Here is a 21,618-nt window from a genome sequence, read left to right on the forward strand (position 1 = left end):
AAAAAGGAATAAAAGAAAAAATGGCGCTTATGTAATTCAATTCTTCAATAAAATGTCATCTAAGTACTTGTAAATATACACTTTTACTTTTACACGACAGATTCACGTTGCAGAATAACCCGTCACTATTTTTTGCTCTATTCCCCTGCAGAGCAATTGCTCGACTTTTGCGGTTCTTCTTTTTTTGAAAGCCATCACTATATAACCGTTTTGATCTCCCTTTCTTGCTTATTGCTCGAGCGATCTCTTAGCAAAATGTATCGGGAACTATCACTTCTTCTAAGTCTCTCGACTCTGGCGCTGGGATCGTTTTTGGACGGTGACTTCGAACTTGCGGACGGTGTGAAGTTAGTTAGTATACCAGTGTCAAATAGTTTGGAGGATGAGGGGCGGTCGTTTGGCAAGGACTCTGCGCTGTTCCGTATGGCGAGGTTTCTCCAAGGTCACGAACTTCACGTCAAACTGCCAAACTTGATTGAGAAGGATAAGATCAATCAGGTTTTCACTGAGTCTTTGAAGGCTGTCGACGAGACTTACAAGGATAATGCGGGTAAGTAAAATGTACTTTTTTCATGCGATATGTTGAGTCTTTATTAAAATGGATGTTAGAAGGGCTTTAAGTAAATGTGTTTTTAGTAACCTAAAATGAATATAGAGTAATCCATCAATCAATATGTTGGAGGCGATGTTAGCTCCGGTAAATAAAACTCCTTCGAGATGTTGTTAAAATGGACTGTACTTACTGAAATAAAACTAGGAAATTATTTACATAACTTAACAAGAAAACATGCCTCGTCAGCAAAGTCCATGGAGTAAGTACAGTTATTACTGTATAATATAACACAATATTATCCACCGCGGCAATGTAGGCAATGTCATTGGATAGTATCCCAATCTTTCATAATAATATTAACAAAACAATATTTTAGAAATAGAAACAGAAACGTTTTATTGAGACCATGGGTTCGTACAAAATAATGTGGTGTTATAAAAAAACAGACAAGTACTTAGTATTGTAATATAAACATGGACCTGATATTATAAGGGCACTGCATCTGGTAGAGAGGACAACATACTTAATTATAATTCCTTATAAAAGTGATAATGCGGAAAATGGTGTACCATTTATTCAGTTTTATAGATTTTTAGAGTATTCTAAACCGGCGAGCGTGCATGAAGTCCTTAATTATGTAGCATACACCTACAGTCACGAGTACTAATATGTATCCACTTTGCAACCATGTTACATTAACTGTTCTGACAAATTAAACCATAAACCTCATTAAATGTCAAATATGATAGTGTGACAGGGAACTAAAGTGGGTATTGCTCATGACTGTACATCATCACGCCTATTTCCCGTTAGTGTAGGCAGACTACGAACCTGACACACCACGTTCGCTACCTCCACTCTCACACGGAAAAAAATAATTTGCACTTTTAAATGTCAAGACAAAATAAAACCCTTTTTATTTTTATTTTTTTTTTATTATTTATTTAAGACATCTCTTTTTGTCATAAAAAGCTACCTGAACAACAACAGTTCACGGGTGTATTCCCGAAGTGATTTTATAGTTATATCACCCACTTTTGATAATGTTATATGAATTCAAAATATAAATGTTTTTTCTTTTCTGTCTGTCTTCCTTTCTTCGCCAACTCTGTCAATTTTATATTTTTTAAAGAAAAAAAGATAAAACCCTGATATTCACTTGATCACTGTTGCTTCTTTTATCAATCTGTGTGAAGCATCAGTGCAGAACGTGGAAATCATAGCTCAACACGTTATGCACTAAGGAGTCGTAAATTAAGGGGAAAAATCGTTTTAAAAAGGCATACTCCTCTTGAACAAAATGAAGAAGGGTAAACTTGGCTGTGGAATGCTTGTGGCTCTAACTAATCCTCAAACTTTTCGAATCAAATCAAATGTACTTTATTGCACACAAACAAAACATACGAACATTTATAAAACATTTAACAACAGTACAAATGAGCAGCCATATTGCCTTATCCATAGGAGTAAAAAAACAAAAAGCAATCGTGAATAAAGCAATAATTTAAAAATAGAACATTTTCAAACGTTTTCAAAATAAATGTGTTCCTTTTAAATGTGTCAGTGTTGCAGAGAACAAGATACTTAATGCGATAAAAAATTTGCACAAAAGTTTTGACCGCAAACTGTTAATGCTGGCCGGTCTTACTATCTACTTTTATATTTTAACTGTACTCCATATTTTTTTTTCTCATTTCATACCTTTTTTGTATGGTCAAGTCTGAAAAGATAAAGAAAAAGATTTCATGCTACTTATCATCACGTCTATTTCCCATTGGGGTAGGCAGATACCACGGAATTCCACTTACGAAGATCCTGACACACAACTTATTTTTTTTTGAAGAATATTGAAGACTTTATTAGAGTAGTAGTACTCTTGACCTGGCCTTTCTTTAAAACATCCTGGAACTTAAACCGGTACAGTCAAAACCTGTAATTAATTAAGTTTAATTTCGAAAAAAAAGTTATTTATTTCAACAAAAAGGTACAATCATTGCCAAGTGTAGCGGCCTTCTAAAAAAAAAGAATATAAATTTCAATTTCAGTTTTCAACTAAGTAGTTCAATTATTATTCTTAGACCGGGTTTCCACTGACGCGGAGATGGGCGGAGAAGAGCGGAGTTGTGCGGATTTGACCAATCACAGCGTTCGAGAGAGCGAAAAACGAAGACCCTCTGTCACTCTCTCCCTCACGGTGATTGGTCGATAACTGCACATCGCCGCTCGTCTCCGCACAGCTCCGCGTCAATGGAAACGCAGCCTTAGGTTTTTTCCTTATAAATCGCTGCTCAGCTCACCCTACTAGGGAAAACAGCCATCACTTGTTGTACCTACCCACGATTTTATTGCTTCTTGCTAGTTTCTTACGGACTTGGTTTCCTACTAAATAATTAGTAGAAAATTAATAATTCGTGTCATGATAACTAGTCGAAAAAACAAGTAAAAACTCAAATAACTCGCGATAACGTACTGAAAACTTATAATGAATGTGCATTTTGATCATTTTCTTCAATTACTATTGCAAATTATTGGGTAAATAATAACTAATTTTGATAATTAGTAGGTATTGGCATCTTCTTCTATCGTGTGGGTTGTGAGGTGGAGCACCAACCTCGTCAACCCTAGTGCCAGGGTTACTATTGAATCACCAAAGGACCCTGACATGGCTCATGTAACGACCACTTACTTACATCGGTAAGTAGTAACCGGGACCAACGGCTTAACGTGCCTTCCGAAGCACGGATCATCTTACTTTCGGACAATAAGGTGATCAGACTGTAATGTCCTAACCAAACTAGGGACCACAAAGTATTTTTTGTGATATGTCCCGTTTTTCACAGGGTCCACTTACCTAACCTGAAGGATTGACAGGTCCGTTTTTTTTCAAGAAGCGATTGCATGTCTGGTCTTCCAACCCGAAGAGAAAACCAGCTCCTTGACAGTTTAGGTCACATCCGAAACCCATTTCTCTATGGAGTATGGATATTCTCATGATGTTTTTCTTCGCCGCAGAGCACTTTGATAATAATAATCCAAACGTAGACATACATACATAAACTCACGCCTATTTCCCACCGGGGTAAGCAGAGACAATGGATGGACTCGCTTCGATCCTTACACAGTTCTCTCCAAACGTGAAGTCAAAAAATTCTTAACTTTTCGAACGCCGGAACGCAAATCTCAACCAGACCCAATATAAAGTCTGGTATCTAATATCTGGTATATACAGAGTGTTAGTGAAATCGTAACGACGTAACGATGAAAAAATCTCCTTGATATTAACTCAGAATCATGGTCTGAATCATCCTCCCGAGTATTCGTTACGATGTCACTAACACCCTGTATATATTGTGTCTGGTATCTCGGCAGATGTGAGGTTAAATCTAGTTTGGGCCGGTACCTGTGAACTTAATATGAGAGTCAATTCTTATAACTAGACTACGGCTCCCCATTTATAAATGTGCGTGACTTTAAGTACAACACGTTTTTCCACTCAAGAAGTGTAACGGAAAACAAAGTAAGCAAACAACAAATCAATATTCAATACAGTGTTATTGAGGAAGTAACGGAAAGTTTGCACTGTTGATCATATGAACACGTAGATATGTGTATGATTTATATATCTCGACGTTCCGTTTCGCATGAATAATTATATTTTCATTCCACGAAGCACCATATTGGCAATGCGCTTTCCATCTTTATCTCTTCTAAAGAGTGGGTTATTAGGTGAACTGGTACTTTTATTTTGTTTGGGGAGCCTACAGCTTTAATCACAGAATGTGCTGATGATGATGATGATGAAAGACCAATTACAAGCTACCACATATAAATGAAAAAGAGTTATACAACAAGACAAGAGAGCGGAGATATAGAAAAAATATAAGAAAAAAATTAGATTGAATGCGCAATTTAGCAAGAATACAAATTAAAACACTAACAATAATTAACAACTATTACCAATTATCTCTAATAAGCTGAGCGAATGAATACTACTATTGACATGACTTACGTATGGACTACATACTGTAACTAGTAACTGTGACCAACGGCTGAACGCGCCTTCCGAAGCAGTCTGAAATGTCCTAACGAAACCAGGGCTCACAAAGTGATTTTTGTGGTATACCCTTACCGGGATTCGAACCCGAGACCTCCGGATCGTGAGCCCGTCGCTTAACCACTGAACCGCGGAGGCTTTCCATCTATGCGACCGGGCCACTTATCACCCGACCAATGAATTTAAAAAATATTTTTTAATTTTCATAAATGATTATCACGTGCTCATCCGCGAAGGAAAACATCGTGAGGAAACTCAAATTCCCGGAATGCGTTTTGGAGATACGCAACCATACTATAGGTCAGGAAGTGGTTTTTCCTTCAGGTTGAAAAGTCAGACTGGCAGTCGCTTATTTAATATTAATAATCGTGTTAACTCAAACCCAATTTTGGATGTGTTCCGCTTGTTCGAAGATAGGTCTGAATCATCCCCCAAAGATCTCGTTACCGTGTCACTAACACTCTACATAATGCTACTAATTTCTAAAGTTGGAAACCTACGTCCCTCTCCTCCGACTTGGGACAAATACCACGAGTGTCAGCGTATTGTGTTTATACATACATAAACTGCCTATATACGTCCCACTGCTGGGCACAGGCCTCCCCTCAATCAACCGGAGGGGGTATGGAGCATACTCCACCACGCTGCTCCGCTGCGGGTTGGTGGAGGTGTTTTTACGGCTAACAGCCGGGACCAACGGCTTAACGTGCCCTCCGAAGCACGGAATCATCTTACTTTTTCGGACAATCAGGTGATTCAAGCCTGAAAAGTCCTTACCAAACAAAGGACAGTCTCACAAAGTGATTTCGACAATGTCCCCATCGGGAATCGAACCCGGACCTCCAGATCGTGAGCCTAACGCTCTAACCACTAGACCACGGAGGCTGTTGTGTTTAATGACTCGTAACTCTGCTCACCCCATTTCGGGATCACGGGTATTTGAAAGAAAGAAGGTCTAAAATTATTCGACACTTATTGAGTTAATATTTTAAGTCTACCACCAAAGTTTATTTGTATGTTTTAATTTAGTTTAGTTTCATTAAGTTTAATTACCTTTCTGCTACTGTTAAATTTGTAAATTAGTTTATGCATTGTGAGTGCTATGTACACCGTTATTGTTACACATATCAGTCAGAATACCTAGTTAAGTTATGGAATAAGCTCAATATGTGTGATGTGGTTGTACTTTTTTTTTAAATAAATAAATAAATAAACAAAGAAACGTTTATTATAAAGGGACACCACAGTAACAAATATAAAATAAATAACAAATATATAATTAAAACACGGAGTAACACATAACTTATAATCAAACACATAATAAAAAATAAAAAGACAACATACAACAAATAATTGAGTGTATGGACTGGTCAACGATGGTGGTGGTGTCCTTTATAAAAGGGCCTCACTCAGCATAAGCCGCGGCGCGAGCCACGACGCTGGTATTCTGTAGGTACCTATACATTGATTTGCCACTACCGTAGATACAGCGCTTGATAAAAAAATGCGGCGAAAACTTGGCGCTTGTTTAGCTATACATTCGTACACAGCGGTATATAAGTACATTCAATAAAATCGTGTCAAATTAAGAAAGTACGCATAGTCTTATTAAGTATATTAGGGCGTAGTGCATCGTAACGCGGCCGGGTACAACACTGCAACTCGGATTGACCGGGAGTACTTTGTTTTAGTGTATTTTAAACTAAAATAATAATTTTGATATGTTTTACTGCGAAAATTTAAATGTTTATACTATTGTAACATGCACAATATCATTACTTATTAAAAATATGATGTTCCATACTTCTTTTTCTGCTTCAAGATTCTATTTTTGCAAGTTTTTACCACGCACTTCCCCTGTTGCCAGTTCGGCGCCTAATCGCGCACTAAGGTAAAGTACTGTCAGTCAACGTCGCTATATTAACAGTAACTATGCGTCCGACTTTTTGAGCGCTGATGTTCAATCTACGGTAGTAGTAAATGTATGTACCTATGCTTTACATTTTCATAGCCTGACATAGATCGCCTTTCGCTTCATGCCTCTAATTTCCGCATATCGTAGCCGTTTTAGTTTCCGTGGACACAATTTCCGTCATATTCACACGACATACAAAGTTAGACGTACCACTCTATAAAGGAACACACGCTGTTTCCGTACTAAAAACATGTCTATTTGCCTGGTTAATACTATTATTTATAGGGTTCTGCAGCTGAACCCTTATAGGATCACTGTTTTGCCCCTCTGTCTGCATGTCGGTGTAGACTTTAGACACTTTTTCCCCAGCTGGCTGCGGCGAAGTAAAAAGAAGGGTTATGTATTTTACCGAAATATCGCGTTGACAGAATCCTCGAACGGCGAGTCTCTTTACGCGAGTGGCTTGACGTCGCGTCTGTCATTTGCTTGCATAGTCAGAAGACATTATTTAGTGACAGTCAAGGTATACAATAGTTAGGAACATCTAGATTGTCCAATAATTAGGGACGTTTAAGGCGGCCGTTTAGGTAGTAATACTAAGTGACCAAAAACATTGGCACAACTTGCGTGTTCAAAAAGTTGGGAACAACCTAATCGTTCACATATTTTTGAACATCTTGGCTACTTGGATATCGCTGGCGCAGTGAGTGCTGTCATATTTACGCTTTTTGAACACACAGGTTGTGCCGATATGTTTGGTCACGAGAGGGTTAGTAACACGGCCACCTTGAACGTCCCTAATTATTGGACATTCTGGATGTTGCTAACTATATGTATACAGTGGTGCTAATTCCTGTAAATACCATCTAATTTAATTTAAATTATATCTGTCATTTTCTTATCCGCCGAAAAGGAAAGGGACGGGTAATCGACAAGCATAAAATTTATGGAACACACGTCAATTTTAAGCACAAATCTAAACCAACCGTCTAAAAATTTTACATCAGTCAATAACCCGACACATTCATTTACTCATTCTTCCTAAAATTAAGAGCTGTGAATCATCCGTCCCTTTCCTTTTCGACGTATATGAAAATGACGGATATAACTTTAAATAAAATTAGGCGGTGTCTGCAGGAATCGGGGCCAGTGACTGTCATAATCTATTTGCTTCTGACTGTACAGTTCAAAACGCAATTTTAATTACGCTACATACAATATTTTTTTCCACTCAAATAATTGCAGTTTTGGTTTATTTTCATTTCATGATATTTTTGGAAACTTTCCAGCTAATTTTATAACTGCAGTAATCTTATGGGACTAAATAAATATGTAATACAAAGCTACTACCATATTATATTTTTTATTATATGCATCTTTTCGGATGGCAGGTTCTACTGGCGGCTACTTTCAATTATCAATACAGTAGTGATGATTTGAAGTTAGACGTGGTCGTATGCCAATCAGTTTTAAGAGTTTGTTTACCAAGCATGCGACCACGGCTAATTTCTAATCATCCCTATTCGGAAGTATTTGAGAGAAATATACCTACTTATTATTTGTTTCTTACCTTGCAGAGCGTCATTTTTCCGTAGTCGGATTTCCCCTATTCCCAGTAGTATTACTGAGTAGTCTTACCAGTTGAAATACTGGGAATTTCCTTCCCAATAGACTTACTGAATAGTAAGACTTCGCTTTTCCCATTACTTATATCAGGGGTCCTTGAAGATTGAAAAAAAATCAAGCTTCCAAATCAATGCATTCTAATGACCATTTCGTACATTCAAATCCGATGGGTTACTTTCCATAGACCTAGAATCAAGAAATTAGGCAAGAAAGGTTTTACAGAACAAGTGAATAAAAAACTTGAATCTTGTGAATTTCTTAATCCATCACAATGCAAATTTATTTTTTGAGATTACTTACAAACTTATTTGCATTTGGTAAACTAAGTTTTTTTTGACGTGACTTTGGCAGTAACTACTCGGCCGGACAAATGGGGAGCGCTGAGGGCTTTCACCCGGAGGTGAACTAATTTCGACCTATGTCGATGTATCCGTTAGTCCATCCTTGATATCCTCAATTGTTGACTCTATTACCCAAACGCCTTTTATGGTCTGTAACCACTTTATATAGGCTCGTTACCCCCCAAAGGTTATGTCCTATTAACCTATATGAGTGTTTTTTCCGATAAAAAGTGAGGACAGAATCACGAAAGTGTCGTGTCACACCACTGACCTTAAAAAACTGATAAGTTCTTATTTTTTACTGAAATTAGATTTGCACTTAACCAAAATGGCACCTGATGGTAAGTGAATATGAACCTAGCCTAAGGCGCTAAATGAATGCTTATTTCAATGTTCATCAATAGGCCAGTTTCCAACTTACTTACTTTTTACTAAACACAGTTACACAGTTACACAAAAAAAAAAACAGTTACTTTTTACTAAACGTCAAAACACGAAATTGCTATAGAATTCTATGAAAAAGCACACTGCGACGTCATAGGAAAACATGATGAAAATTAAATGTCGGACGAATTCTTAAATTTTTCTTGATTAAAAAAACATAGATATGCAGTAGTTTTAGGCGGATGAGACGTTCGTTATGTAAAATTGACGATTCAAAGTGTAACTATGTTACCTACTGAATAAAGATATTTTTGAATTTGAATTTGAATAGAAACAAGTTAAACAGAAGAAAATGGTTTTCGTTATTTTTAATAGGATAGTTTCCAACTATGGAATTTGTATGAAAAACAACTTGTGACGTCACAGACAAAAGGGATTTATTATTACATTTTACTTCATTAAAATTCATAAATAGGTTAGATAAAAAAAGAAAACGTTTTGTGTCACCTTTAGATTTGTCTTTATTTAGTAACATAATTTATCTTTGACCTAGGAAACTACCCAGTTCTGATACACGATAAATCTAACAATTGATAAACATTGCAATCAGATTCCTTCCTAGATGTGTGGAACTGATCAACTGTGTATACAGAGTAATGATTACATGCCCCTTAGGGACGGGACAAAGAAAGAGAGGAAGCTGAAAACCAAGAAGAGCTTACATGGAACAGAATAAAGAGAAGGTGAATGTCGTGTCTTGTAAGGAAGTGAAGGAATTGGTCTTTGATACACAAGAGTGGAGAATCCTACACCTATAAGAGCTTGGTTATTAAATTAATGATGAAGGACGGTACCGAAAAGTATCGGCCCATAGCCGTGATTATACGGACCCGATTATTCTAATTATAGAGGCGGCTAATCAGCTCGTAACAAAAAACACTTTAGGACCCCCATCTAGACTCCGCCAGCGTGGTCGACGATTTGCCTCATTCAGCGCTTATCGCCTTTAATCCACGTTCGTAACTGATCTTTGGTAACCAGATACGAACATGGATTTTTTTTCTTGCTTGATAACCAGTTATGAACAGAGACAAAAAATACATTTTCGTAGCTGGTTATGAAACATGGTTACAAAAACGACAAGTAAATTCCATTATCATAACTGGTTATCAAGCAAGAAAAAAAATCCATGTTCGTATCTGGTTACCAAAGATCAGTTACGAACGTGGATTAAAGGGCTTATCGCTATCAGCCCACTATGGTCGATTAATCCGTTCAAATAAAATCCCCCCAGACTATACCCTGAGCCGAGGTTCGCGCCAAACTGGGCAACCTCAGACCTGTTGTCTTAAATTGAGTACCAGATAAGAGCCCTTGGCACTCTCCATTTGTCCGGCCAAGTAATTAATGCAATAAGAAAAAAAATGCCTCCCAGTTGGCGACACTATATTTTTACATAGACAAGATTTTATCAACAGCCTAAGACGAAACGTTGCCGAATAATCGATTGTTTATATAGATTATAATATTTATATTATAAGTAATTGGGTCGTGTACTAGGTTCAAGATAAATTATGAAATTCTGATTACTAAATAAAGACACATCTAAAACTAACGAAAAACATTTTCTTTTTTCTATTAAACTTATTTATGAATTTTAATCAAGAAAAACGTAATAATAAGTCCGACATTTTGTCACGTTTTTCTATGACGTCACAGAGTGCTTTTTCATACAAATTCCATAGTAATTTCGTGTTTTGACGTTTAGTAAAAAGTAACTGATTTGACTGGTTGGAAACTAGCCTATTGTTACATATAATCGATAATATCGATTTGTAAAATAACTGCAATGCTTTCGATTAAATCGATAATATTCAAATCACTATATTCGATAATAATAGATATAATTGTAGTTTGCAATATCGATAGTATCGATATGCATATTCATATTTAAATTAATTACTCGATACACAGTCGATTATCGGCCAACACTACGAGACCACGAGGACAAACATGATAGTTTGAATTAAAATAAGCCAACAATTAACATTAAATAAATACCATTACATGTTATGTAACTCGATTATGTAATATGATTTATAATTATTCCGATATTGAATTATTCCTGCCAATTTAAATTATATTAATTCAAAGCGAATAAATAAGCTGATATGACATGAAATACAGACTTCTGATTGAACTCATTAACTTTCGCTGTTGAAGTTTAACAGATTTAATGGAATTTCCATATTAATTATCTTTGTTGGAATACATTAAGCTTGTTTCACACTGAGCCGGGAAAGCGAGTCACGGGATTTGTTCGCGATCTTTTAGAGCCGTGGTAGCTCAGTTGTGAGAACGCTTGACTCTCACTGTGAAGTTGCAGGTTCAAATCCGAGCACGGGCCTTAAACAAAGATTTTCGAATTTCGTTTCGGTATTGAATGTGGAAAAAAAACGTAATATAAATGTAAGTAGCTAAATTATTAAACGTGATAGCCCTGTTCAGAAAACAAGTGACTTGCATCGAAGTGTATCGGGTTTGAATCCCGGCTCGTAGTCTAACCACTGAATACTTTATGAGTTTGAATTCATGTTTGGATCAAAGATAATTGATATCGTGTGGTTACCAAGAACTGTGCCCGGTTAATGGCAGTAGGCTCGCCCCTTATTAGGTACACGGGACTTCAACACAGTGTGACTTCAACAGAGTGAGTGTGCACTATACATCTCAGCCTACCCCTTAAGAGTATACGGGCGTGATGCTATTTTACGTTACATTATGTTAAGCTAGAAAACTCTCTTGGGTCCTGGGGGGTTAAAAAATCCACATCGAAGCAATTCATCTAACAAAGCTATATTGCAATTTGACATTTGCGCATATAAATTTAAGTGCGTAATGCAAGCAAACGTCAAATAGCAATATTCCTAGATGAATTGCGACTATGTGGCCTTTTAAGTCCCACAGAACAGGCAAGATGATTGCACACTTAATAAGACACGACGATTTTGTAAAAACATCATAGAAGAGAAGATAGAACGAAAGAGAGGCTTACGTGGAACAAATTAAAAAGAAGGCGTCGTGTCTGATAAGGAAGTCAAATAATTGGCCTTTGATAGACAAGAATGGAGAATGCTACACCGACAAGAGCGTGGCTCTGAAAGTGATGATGATGAGAGAGATAGGTGAGCCTATCACGTTGGTCTAATAGAAAACTTTTCGAGGTGTGGGTTCTTAGTTCATCTTGCGATGGATATAACTCTGACCACTGCAAATAAATTATAGTCGTGTGCTTATGTTTATAAATTACTCAATTTTATAAAAATATTTTAAGTATGTTTATTTTTTTAAAGAACGTCTAGGGCCCTGTCCCGGGGTATTCTTGCAGCTTCTTTTCCCCGGCTATATAGGTTGTGAGAAGCTGCAGTAGTTTTAGGCGGATGAGATGTTCGTTATGTAAAAAATGACTATTCAAAGTGTAACTATGTTATCTAGTCAATAAGGATATTTTTGAATTTGAATTTTGAATTTTTTCAATTGCAGAAACCGGCCGAGGCAAGGGTGGTGGCGGCTCCTTGGCTCTCCTGGGGCTGATGTTTGCGAAGACCATCGGCGCGGCCGGTATCGGTGGACTTGGTCTTCTTACCATGAAGGTAAGCTGGTGGAGAAGGATGGAGAGGCAATTTGTTATATTAATACAACATACAAAGTAGAGTGGAATTCGGTATGTAAGGTATTTTTGGAAGTATTATTTTTGATAGTTTGAATTGAAAGATTAAGCTATTAAAAAACTAATTTGAATATTTTTGACTGATTTCAGAGCTGAAACTTGAGAAGTTTTAGAGTTAGAGTAACTTGTATTTTCCTTACATACTGAATTCCGTGGTAGTATCAAATAGGGTTGATCTTTTGTAAGTATGCATGTTTAAAAATATAAAGGGTCTATATTTTAGGTATTTGTCTTACTTTTGGGCTCGTGCCCTGTAGTTATTTTTATTAAGCACTGTATTTATTTTTAGTTTTTTAAATGGTTTTCAATGCCTAAGTACTCATACCCCTTGAAATAACCAACCGTTTGCTCCTGTACTAGCGAATAGAAAACATATAATTTAAGCTGCATCTTTTGTGTAATACGTCGTAAAAACCGTCAGGTGTGATGTTATGTTATGTTGTTGCTATTTATAACTGCATATAGATAAGTACTTGTAGTCAATATATGAGTATATGTATGTATCTGACAGGCTGAGAGTGTGTGTGTGTGTACCTATAAGAGAGGGTGTTTGAGGGTGTATGTGTGCGTTTAGAGAATTCATTATAAATTCTTTGCTTCAATTAATCTCCAATCAAATATTAAACGTTTTACTCCGGTTACGGACGCCGATCGGATGCGACGTTCCAAATAGTTTTAGGGTTCCGTATTACAGTAAACTACCTTTTTGTTGGGGTCAGTAGCTGTAATTTTGAATCGTTAGTTTACGATTCGCGTGCTAAATTCTATACCTATTTTACATACAATATAAAACGAGACGATTCACGAGACAGTTGGGGACGAACTGACGATCCTAACAAAAACGATTTGGTCTAGTTTTATATGACACTCCCGTAATCAATACGAACCTAACGATACCTCACACATCAAAATCCATCAAGCCGTTTAGGCTACAGCAGGCCACAAACAAACAGATTTACATACCCATCATTGACAGTGGAGTGAAAATACGAACCCATGTCTCGTGTGATTTCGTGTGAAACGGCCAGCTTAAAAGATAGATTTATCAGAATTAAACTTTCAAAATGTCCTCTTAAACATTACTAGATTCATACTCGTATCTTAATCATAACTAGGTTCGTACTCGTATCTTCATCGTCACTAGGTTCGTACTCGTATCTTCATTGTAACTAAGTTCGTACTCTTATCTTCATCGTAACTAGGTTCGTAATCGTATCTTCATCGTAACTCTGTTCGTACTCGTATCTTCATCATAACTACGTTCTTACTCGTATCTTCTTCATAACTAGCTTCGTACTCGTATCTTCATCATAACTAGGCGCGTAACTCCTCAACACAGAAAATCCACTACCTAAGGCCGACACACACTTGGCCGATTTTTAATTGGTAAAAGTGAATAATCACGACTGCAGACCTCGATGTTCGCTGCGTGACGCAGAGAAATGCAACGGTGATTCACGATCCAGATATGCTCATATTGGTTTTGTACGTAACTTCACGCTGAAACGTTTTCGGGGTAGGCAGTTAAAGTGTCTTTGTGATAAAAAATATTGTTATCGGGTCGTTGAGAGACTAATGCACGCCAATTGATATTTATTATAATGTAAGTTACAGTGAATATCAATTTACACAATCACTTATAACAGGTAGGCTAAAAAGGTAACATCGAAGCAATTAATAAATATTGCTATCGGAAACATCTAAAAAAAAAGAAAAAATAACTTATTGATTGTAAAAAGATTGTTGAATCATAGAACTGGGGGGTTAAGGCCACTTCGAAGCATTGCTATTTGACATTTGATTGCATTGCGCACTTACTTTTATATGCGCAAATGTCAAATTGCAATATTGCTTTTTTAGATGAACTGAGGGGTTAAAATGGCCACATCGAAGCGATTCATCTAAGAAAACAATATTACAATTTGTCATTTGCGCATATAAAAGTAGGTGAGCATGTCAAATAGCAAAGCGAGGTGGCCTTAACCACTCAGTTCAATGATTCAACATCAATCTTTTTTTATAGTCAATCAGTTCTTTTTTTCTTTTGTTTTTAGATGTTCGAAAAGATATCCTAACCTCATAAAACTACAGATTAACATTTTGTCAGCGCCCCAATCCACTCGAGATTACAAAATACGAATGGATTCGAAGTGACATCGTCACGTAGCTCAAACGTAATAAAAACGTAACTGTCTGTTTACGTTACATAGCTGAACGCAGCCCTTTTGAACGATCAGGCTCAAGGGAGGAGGCAGTAAACTAAATGTCCGACATTCTGTTAAAGGCCCTAAAATGTCTCGATGGTTATTTCAAAGAAGATCCGAGAGGGTTCTTTTCGTTTTACAATCTTCTATCGTGTGGGTTGTAAGGTTCATTGCCAACCCCATCAACCCTGGTCAGGGTTACTATTGAGCCGCCAAAGGCCACTGATATGGCTCATGTAACGACTGCTAACTTAGATCAGTAAGTAGTAACCAGGACCGGGATCTTATTTTCGGACAATCAGGTGATCAGCCTGTAATCATCATCATAATCATCAGCCCATTAACATCCCCACTGCTGGGGCACGGGCCTTCCCTATGGATGGATAGGGCCTAGGGTCAGCCTGTAATGTCCTAACTAAAATAGGGATCACAAAGTGATTTTTGTGATATATCTCCACCGGGATTCGAACCACATAGAATCAATAACAACAACCCAATGAATGGTTTTACAATGAATAATAAGAAGGTACTGTGGTTGTGCAATCGACGGCAAGTTCGATAGAGCGAAGTCGAAGAGAAATACAAAGAAGGCAGACCTCATCATCAGATGCGAATAAAAAAAGCAAAGGAGAAAAAGTAAACAGCAGTTACTCCAGTGACGTTGTGAGCTACGGTGATAGCGGATATAAATATAAAGTGGACTATATTACTGTATGAAGGAATAACAAATACTTAGGTCGAGAGAGATTTTTAATGTATTTTCACCAACAAGAACAAGACGTAAGCAAAACCAAAAACATAATATTATTATTTATAAAAAGACTATAAAATCGGCGAAGAGTTCGCAATAGACGTATTGTAAAGATGACAATACTTTACGGATAATTATTTAATAATTAAATAGCGCCCCGTCCCGGTTTCGCACTAAAATTATTATTTTAGTCGACCGCCTTAAAAGTAAAATAATTTCCATACAAACATATCCCCTAGTAGCTCACTAAACCAAGTGGGTTGATACTTTTACGGTGCCATATTAGTAGCATCCGAGCATAAAGCAATCTGGGCGCACGGTGGTGTCCACGCCAAGTCGAGATAATTCGTCATAGCTGTTCTCTAAAACATTAGACGTACTTATTTATAAACAGCCATACCTATCTTTAGTGTTATTTGTTTAAACAGTTTTTATTTATTAATTATTATTATTAATAATTATAAAACACTTTATTGCACACAAATTTACAAGACATATACAGGATAAACTTATTCTAAGGTGGGCAAAGGCGGCCTTATCGCTTATTATTGATTGAAATATTTTTTTTATATTTTTAATTACCTATATTTAAATATGAAATAAAACTGAAATTGAATTCTCAAGTGTTTATTATCAATGACGTTAACAGATCTGTCGTTCGATCAGATGATTTAGGTTAGCACGGCTAAACGCATCGTGTGTAAATTATTCTTTTTCAAATTAAATATGTTTCAATCGATATACGGTATAAATTTTCAAAACTATCGCTCGATTTTAGAAAAATATCGATAGTTAAATTTATTTTTATCCTTGAATAAATTTAAAAATACATAAAATAGTTTAAAATATATAATATATTATATATATACGATGTCGTTCTTATAGGCTAACACGGCAAACGTATTGCCTATACAATATAAGACTTTCTCTACATCCTAAAATAAATACCAATTATGTACACAAACAATACTAATAACACATACAGTCTATCAGGGGGTAAAAAAAAATAAACACATGAATTATTTCGCAAATGTTGTTTGAAATTACTTTTGTTTGTTGGTTATTATGTACATGTGCCTGTATGGACTAATGATTTTTTTATTAATGATTCTATTAAAAAATGTAGACAAATATAATTATTAATCGATATACAATTCATTATCTGGCAACACTAGCGTGGATTGTTCAGAAGCATATACTATGAAGCACTGTGAATAAATAAAGTGGATGAGCTAACATGTACACAGAAAACCTCACGTACGGGCCATTTTAAGTTGACCTTTTTATTCCAGGACCGTCTGACATACGCAGTTTTGTTTTGCATAATGCATATTTTATGTGCGCTTAGGGATCTGTGGCAAAAAAAAACCTGAACTATGAGATATTTCAGTTATTTTATCTGTCTGTCTCTCCCACTATTCGAATGTATGGAGAATCCATTGATATATAATTTACTAGCGATCCGCCCCGGCTTCGCTCGGGTGTAATTCAGAGTAAAAATGAAATAATTTATATTTATTACATTAAAAATCTCAAAAATAACAGTATTTCTCCAATATTTAATGGATGTTATTATACATATCAACCTTGCTCTTGAATCACTCTATCTATTAAAAAAATAGCATCAAAATCCGTTGTGTTTAGAGTTAAGCGTACATAGGGATATAGGGACAGAAAAAGCGACTTTGTTTTATATGTATATAAAAGTATGGAATAGAAAATAATTTAGAAAAACACAAAAATTTATATGAATTTTCCGACAGGAAATTCCACTTGATATCAACTCAAAATCATGGTCTGAATCATTCCGCTCAGTATTCGTTACGGTGTCACTGACACCCATACCTGCTTGCATGACTACCTGTATACTTGTATGTGGTGTTAGTAACATCGTAACGAATACTGAGGGGGATGATTCAGACGATTATTCTGTTTTAATATCAAGTGGAATTTGCCATCGCAAAAGCATAGAATTGAAAATAATTAAAAAAAAATACTAAACAAAATCGTGAATTTGCGACGGACAATTCCACTTGATATTAACTCCGAATCGTGGTCTGAAACAACCCCTCGGTATTCGTTACGATGTCACTAACACCCTCTGTACCTATTCCTAATCTTGTCCATTCTGATCCACACATCCATGATAACATTCTCATATCTGCCAGATACTCTTCTTTCATCCGTCTCCTTCGCCCAACAATCGGTACTTTCCAGCACATTAGATCTTGTGACTAAAACGAGGGAAATTCGTTACATCCGACCCACCATGGCAATTTGCGATTTCATTCCAGGCAGATTAACAAAGCTTTGCACCATAATGACAAAGAAAATTACGATCAGAGATTTTCCAGGCTACGTTTCCGAAAAACAAAAGATGCCATTGTACGGATAACGTGATTGTTGCTTGATATTTGGATCAGATTATGTATATGTCGAGGAGCGGTAAACGCGCTTGGTCTGCGATTGTTGAAGTTAAGCAATTTTCGCAAAGGCCGGTCATAGGATGGGTGACCAAAAAAAAAGTTTTTATCTAGCGCTCCTCCGTCCTTCGGAAGGCACGTTAAGCCGTTGGTCCCGACTGCACTGACAGTCGTTAATAACCATCAATCCGCACTGGGCCCGCGTGATGGTTTAAGGCCCGATCTCCCTATCGATCCATAGGGAAGGCCCGTGCCCCAGCAGTGGGGACGTTAATGGGCTGATAATGGGTTAGGGAGTAACTTAACTCTATTCATTATCGTATGATTTTCCATCTTCAGTGTGGGCGTTAGATCAATTTGATCGATCTAGCGATTTGATCAATTTCTCTTCTTAATTCGTAATTAACTCCGACATATAGAATTATATTGCTACCTTTATTGTTTCTATATTATTTTGATCAGAATAATAACGGTTAGAAGATGTGTTGTGCCTGGGCATAATAAAAAGGGTCATCACTTTTACTCAAAACAAAAGGTAAAATATGCATTACTTATGTCTTTTATCCATAGAATTTGAAGGTAAAACGAAAGCAACTCTGTCGTGCCGTCTATCTTTATTTTAAAGAGTGTATTGTAGAAAGTCTCTTTAAACAATTTAGTTTTTTTATTTCTGTATTTAGGTCTGATACAGTATCCTTCGTTTCGTTTGGTTCGTAGTACAGTCATGAGCAATATAATGTACCCACTTTAGGACTCTGTCGCACTAACATTTTGACATTTAGTGAGACTTACAGTTCAATTTGTCAAAAAAGTTAATGTGACATGGTACCAAAGTGTATACATATTAATGCTCGTGACCGTACGTAGTCGTTACATGAGTCATGTCAGTGACCTATGGTGGCTCAGTAATAACCATGACACCAGGGTTGATGGGGTTGGTAATCCACCTCACAACCCACCACGGCCTGCTTGGTCGTCCTAAGTTTTTTTTTATATAATATACTTGTCACCTGATTGTCCGAAAAAGTAAGTTGATTCCGTGCTTCGGAGGGCACGTTAAGCCGTTGGTCCCGGCTATTAGCCGTAAAAACACCTCCACCAACCCGCAGTGGAGCAGCGTGGTGGAGTATGCTCCATACCCCCTCCGGTTGATTGAGGGGAGGCCTGTGCCCAGCAGTGGGACGTATATAGGCTATTTATGTAATATACTTGTCATTTTCTTCAGTATGTTCTATTTTTTTTAAATGTCAGTTTTTGTTCAATATTAAAATCAGCATATAATGTTTTTTGCTTTCTCGATCATTTCACACGTATGCACTCTCTACACCACGATAGGAGAAGATCGTTCAAATCAAATCAAATCAAATCAATTTATTTGCGAGAACACAATACATAGAATACAAAAAAGGTGGTAAAATAATTCTAATAACAATGTTTGTTTGGCCTCAGATGGCATGCACTTTATACACATACCTACTAGTTTCTGACTAATTCTTCTTTTTTTTTTCTTTTCCAGGCCCTCGCTTTATCAGCCTTAGCTCTAATGCTGTCAGCAATCGTCGGAGTCAAGAAACTAGCGTCACATGACGACCACGATGATCATCAAGTCATCTACGCTGGTCGCCACGGCCACCACAGAAGGAGAAGAGACTTGGACACTCCTCTACCGTACAAGGGATGGAAGGAATATCAGAAAAACATGTAAAATTATTAGCCAGTTTAAGTAGACCAATCGCGTTGAATACTGATTTGAATAGGCAGTGCCTGACATGGTTGGTTTTTTGCCTATATGCAACATTCTCGATACATTTTTAATTTCCTTTTCTTCTTTATCTTACTGTTTATTTCGATTTAAAAATGCTGAGGATAAATACAAGAGTCGATCTTGGTTTTTACCTACCTACATTTTCAACTTCTATAATCCTACATCTAGCCTTTACAAGAATACGCTACTTACTTTAAGGATCTTGATTTCATTTTGTGCTTGCTATGAAAATGCGATTAGCTTATATGAAAAACCATTATCATCTAGTTTTGGAGTGTTCTATGCGTTTTTAGAGCGAACATCGCTTGCCTAAGCGGAACTATTTACTTATATAGTATTTTCACTTTCTGATCTATAGAATTCTCTTAGCCAAAAACCGTAAGCATTTTTCTGAAAGTTTTTCTATGTAGAGTTTCTGTCTCTATCATAAGCAATGGTAAAAAGGGACAATATTGCGTCTTGGTTCATTTTATGAATTTACCAAATTATAACGCGCTTTCAAATGGTAAAAAAAATATCCATATTAACTCCTGATAAGTATTTGAGGGGTTCTTAAATATTGAAAGTTCACGAATTATTACGAAATTAATAATAATTTAATTATTATTACGTTGGTTATTTACATAATTGTAAATAGTGGTTAGTCGGTAAAACGTCAATTTAATTTATTACGAACGAACTATTTAAGTTATATTTAATTAACTTATTGTTATTTATTAAATTATTAAACGATTTTTTATAAGTGTGTGTTTTTTATGTCACCCTTTTTTAAACGGTTTTATTATGCTCTCAATCTTAAACTTCACCCTGAAAATAATTTAAATTAATAATATTAATATATTATACTTTAGACGAAATCTGTGGCGGATGCCTGGTCTTTTTGTATTTTTTTTTAAATAAATTATTTTATTTTATACATAAAATATTAAATTGATAATAAAGGTTTGTATTAATACAAATCCAAATCAAATAGGCGCCATGGTAGCCCAGTTTGGGAAACGCTTGACTCTCAATGTGATCTCAGGTTCGAATCATCTTTCTTAATTCATTTTCATATTTATTGCTCAGCGGTGAAGGAAAACATCGTGAAGAAAGCCACGTAGTCGAGAAATGCGTTTTGGAAGTATGTGACCTAACTTATAATGGGCTGGTGTTCCCTTCGGGTTGGATGGAGCTGCAAGGCCTGGCCGTTGCTTCTGTAAAAACCAGACCTGCCAAATCTTAAGATTAGGTAAGCGAAATCTTTGAAATTCGTACCTATTATTTTCATGTCGAAAACCACATACAACTGAATGTTATGAACAAATAAAATGACATAACAACGGAAACAAAAGGCAATACGATTCTGAGTTGTTATTGTCATTTCGAATTGTTAAACTGCACAGCGTAACGAGAAGGAAGACGCTTTCAACAAAGATAGGGAGGAAATAATAGAAATCTCATATTTTCTGTAATGTTTCATATGTCATTTCAACTTACACGGAGTAGAGGAAAGGTAGCAGCCTTTCTTTGTCTTTTAAAACAAAGCAATAACTATTTTATTATTGGAGACAAAAATGAAAGGGGAGGTCCCAAGAGAGCTTTCTAGAATAACATAATGTAACATAGCATATTACGTGTATCCCTAAAGTATTGGTATAGTATACATATACACCCACAGGGGACTGTAACCTGGAATCTGACAGAGGGCAGCAGTAACTGTCATTACTATTCAGAGGCGGAGGACAAGAGTCCTAGGGTGGTATTAATAAACGAATCTTAGCTGAGACTGCCCTCAAGATCATGCTCAAGTCTCTGTTTTTATATGAGAACTGTCACATTGACATGATCTTGAGGGCAGTCTCGAAGCTGAGATTAGTTTATTAATATCAC

At 36.4% G+C, this 21,618-nt stretch overlaps 1 protein-coding gene across 1 annotated transcript; it reads left to right on the forward strand.

Moving 5' to 3' along the window:
* The first annotated feature begins 221 nt into the window (after nucleotides 1-221).
* Nucleotides 222-19,917, forward strand: LOC126377222 (uncharacterized). Its single transcript, XM_050024923.1, has 3 exons — nucleotides 222-550; nucleotides 12,417-12,526; nucleotides 19,498-19,917. Exons 1-3 carry the CDS (start codon nucleotides 256-258, stop codon nucleotides 19,684-19,686), a joined length of 594 nt encoding a protein of 197 aa, XP_049880880.1. The 5' UTR covers nucleotides 222-255; the 3' UTR covers nucleotides 19,687-19,917.
* The last annotated feature ends 1,701 nt before the right edge of the window (nucleotides 19,918-21,618 follow it).

This window comes from Pectinophora gossypiella, chromosome 22, assembly GCF_024362695.1.
Source record: "Pectinophora gossypiella chromosome 22, ilPecGoss1.1, whole genome shotgun sequence".
Taxonomy (NCBI): Eukaryota; Metazoa; Arthropoda; class Insecta; order Lepidoptera; family Gelechiidae; genus Pectinophora; species Pectinophora gossypiella.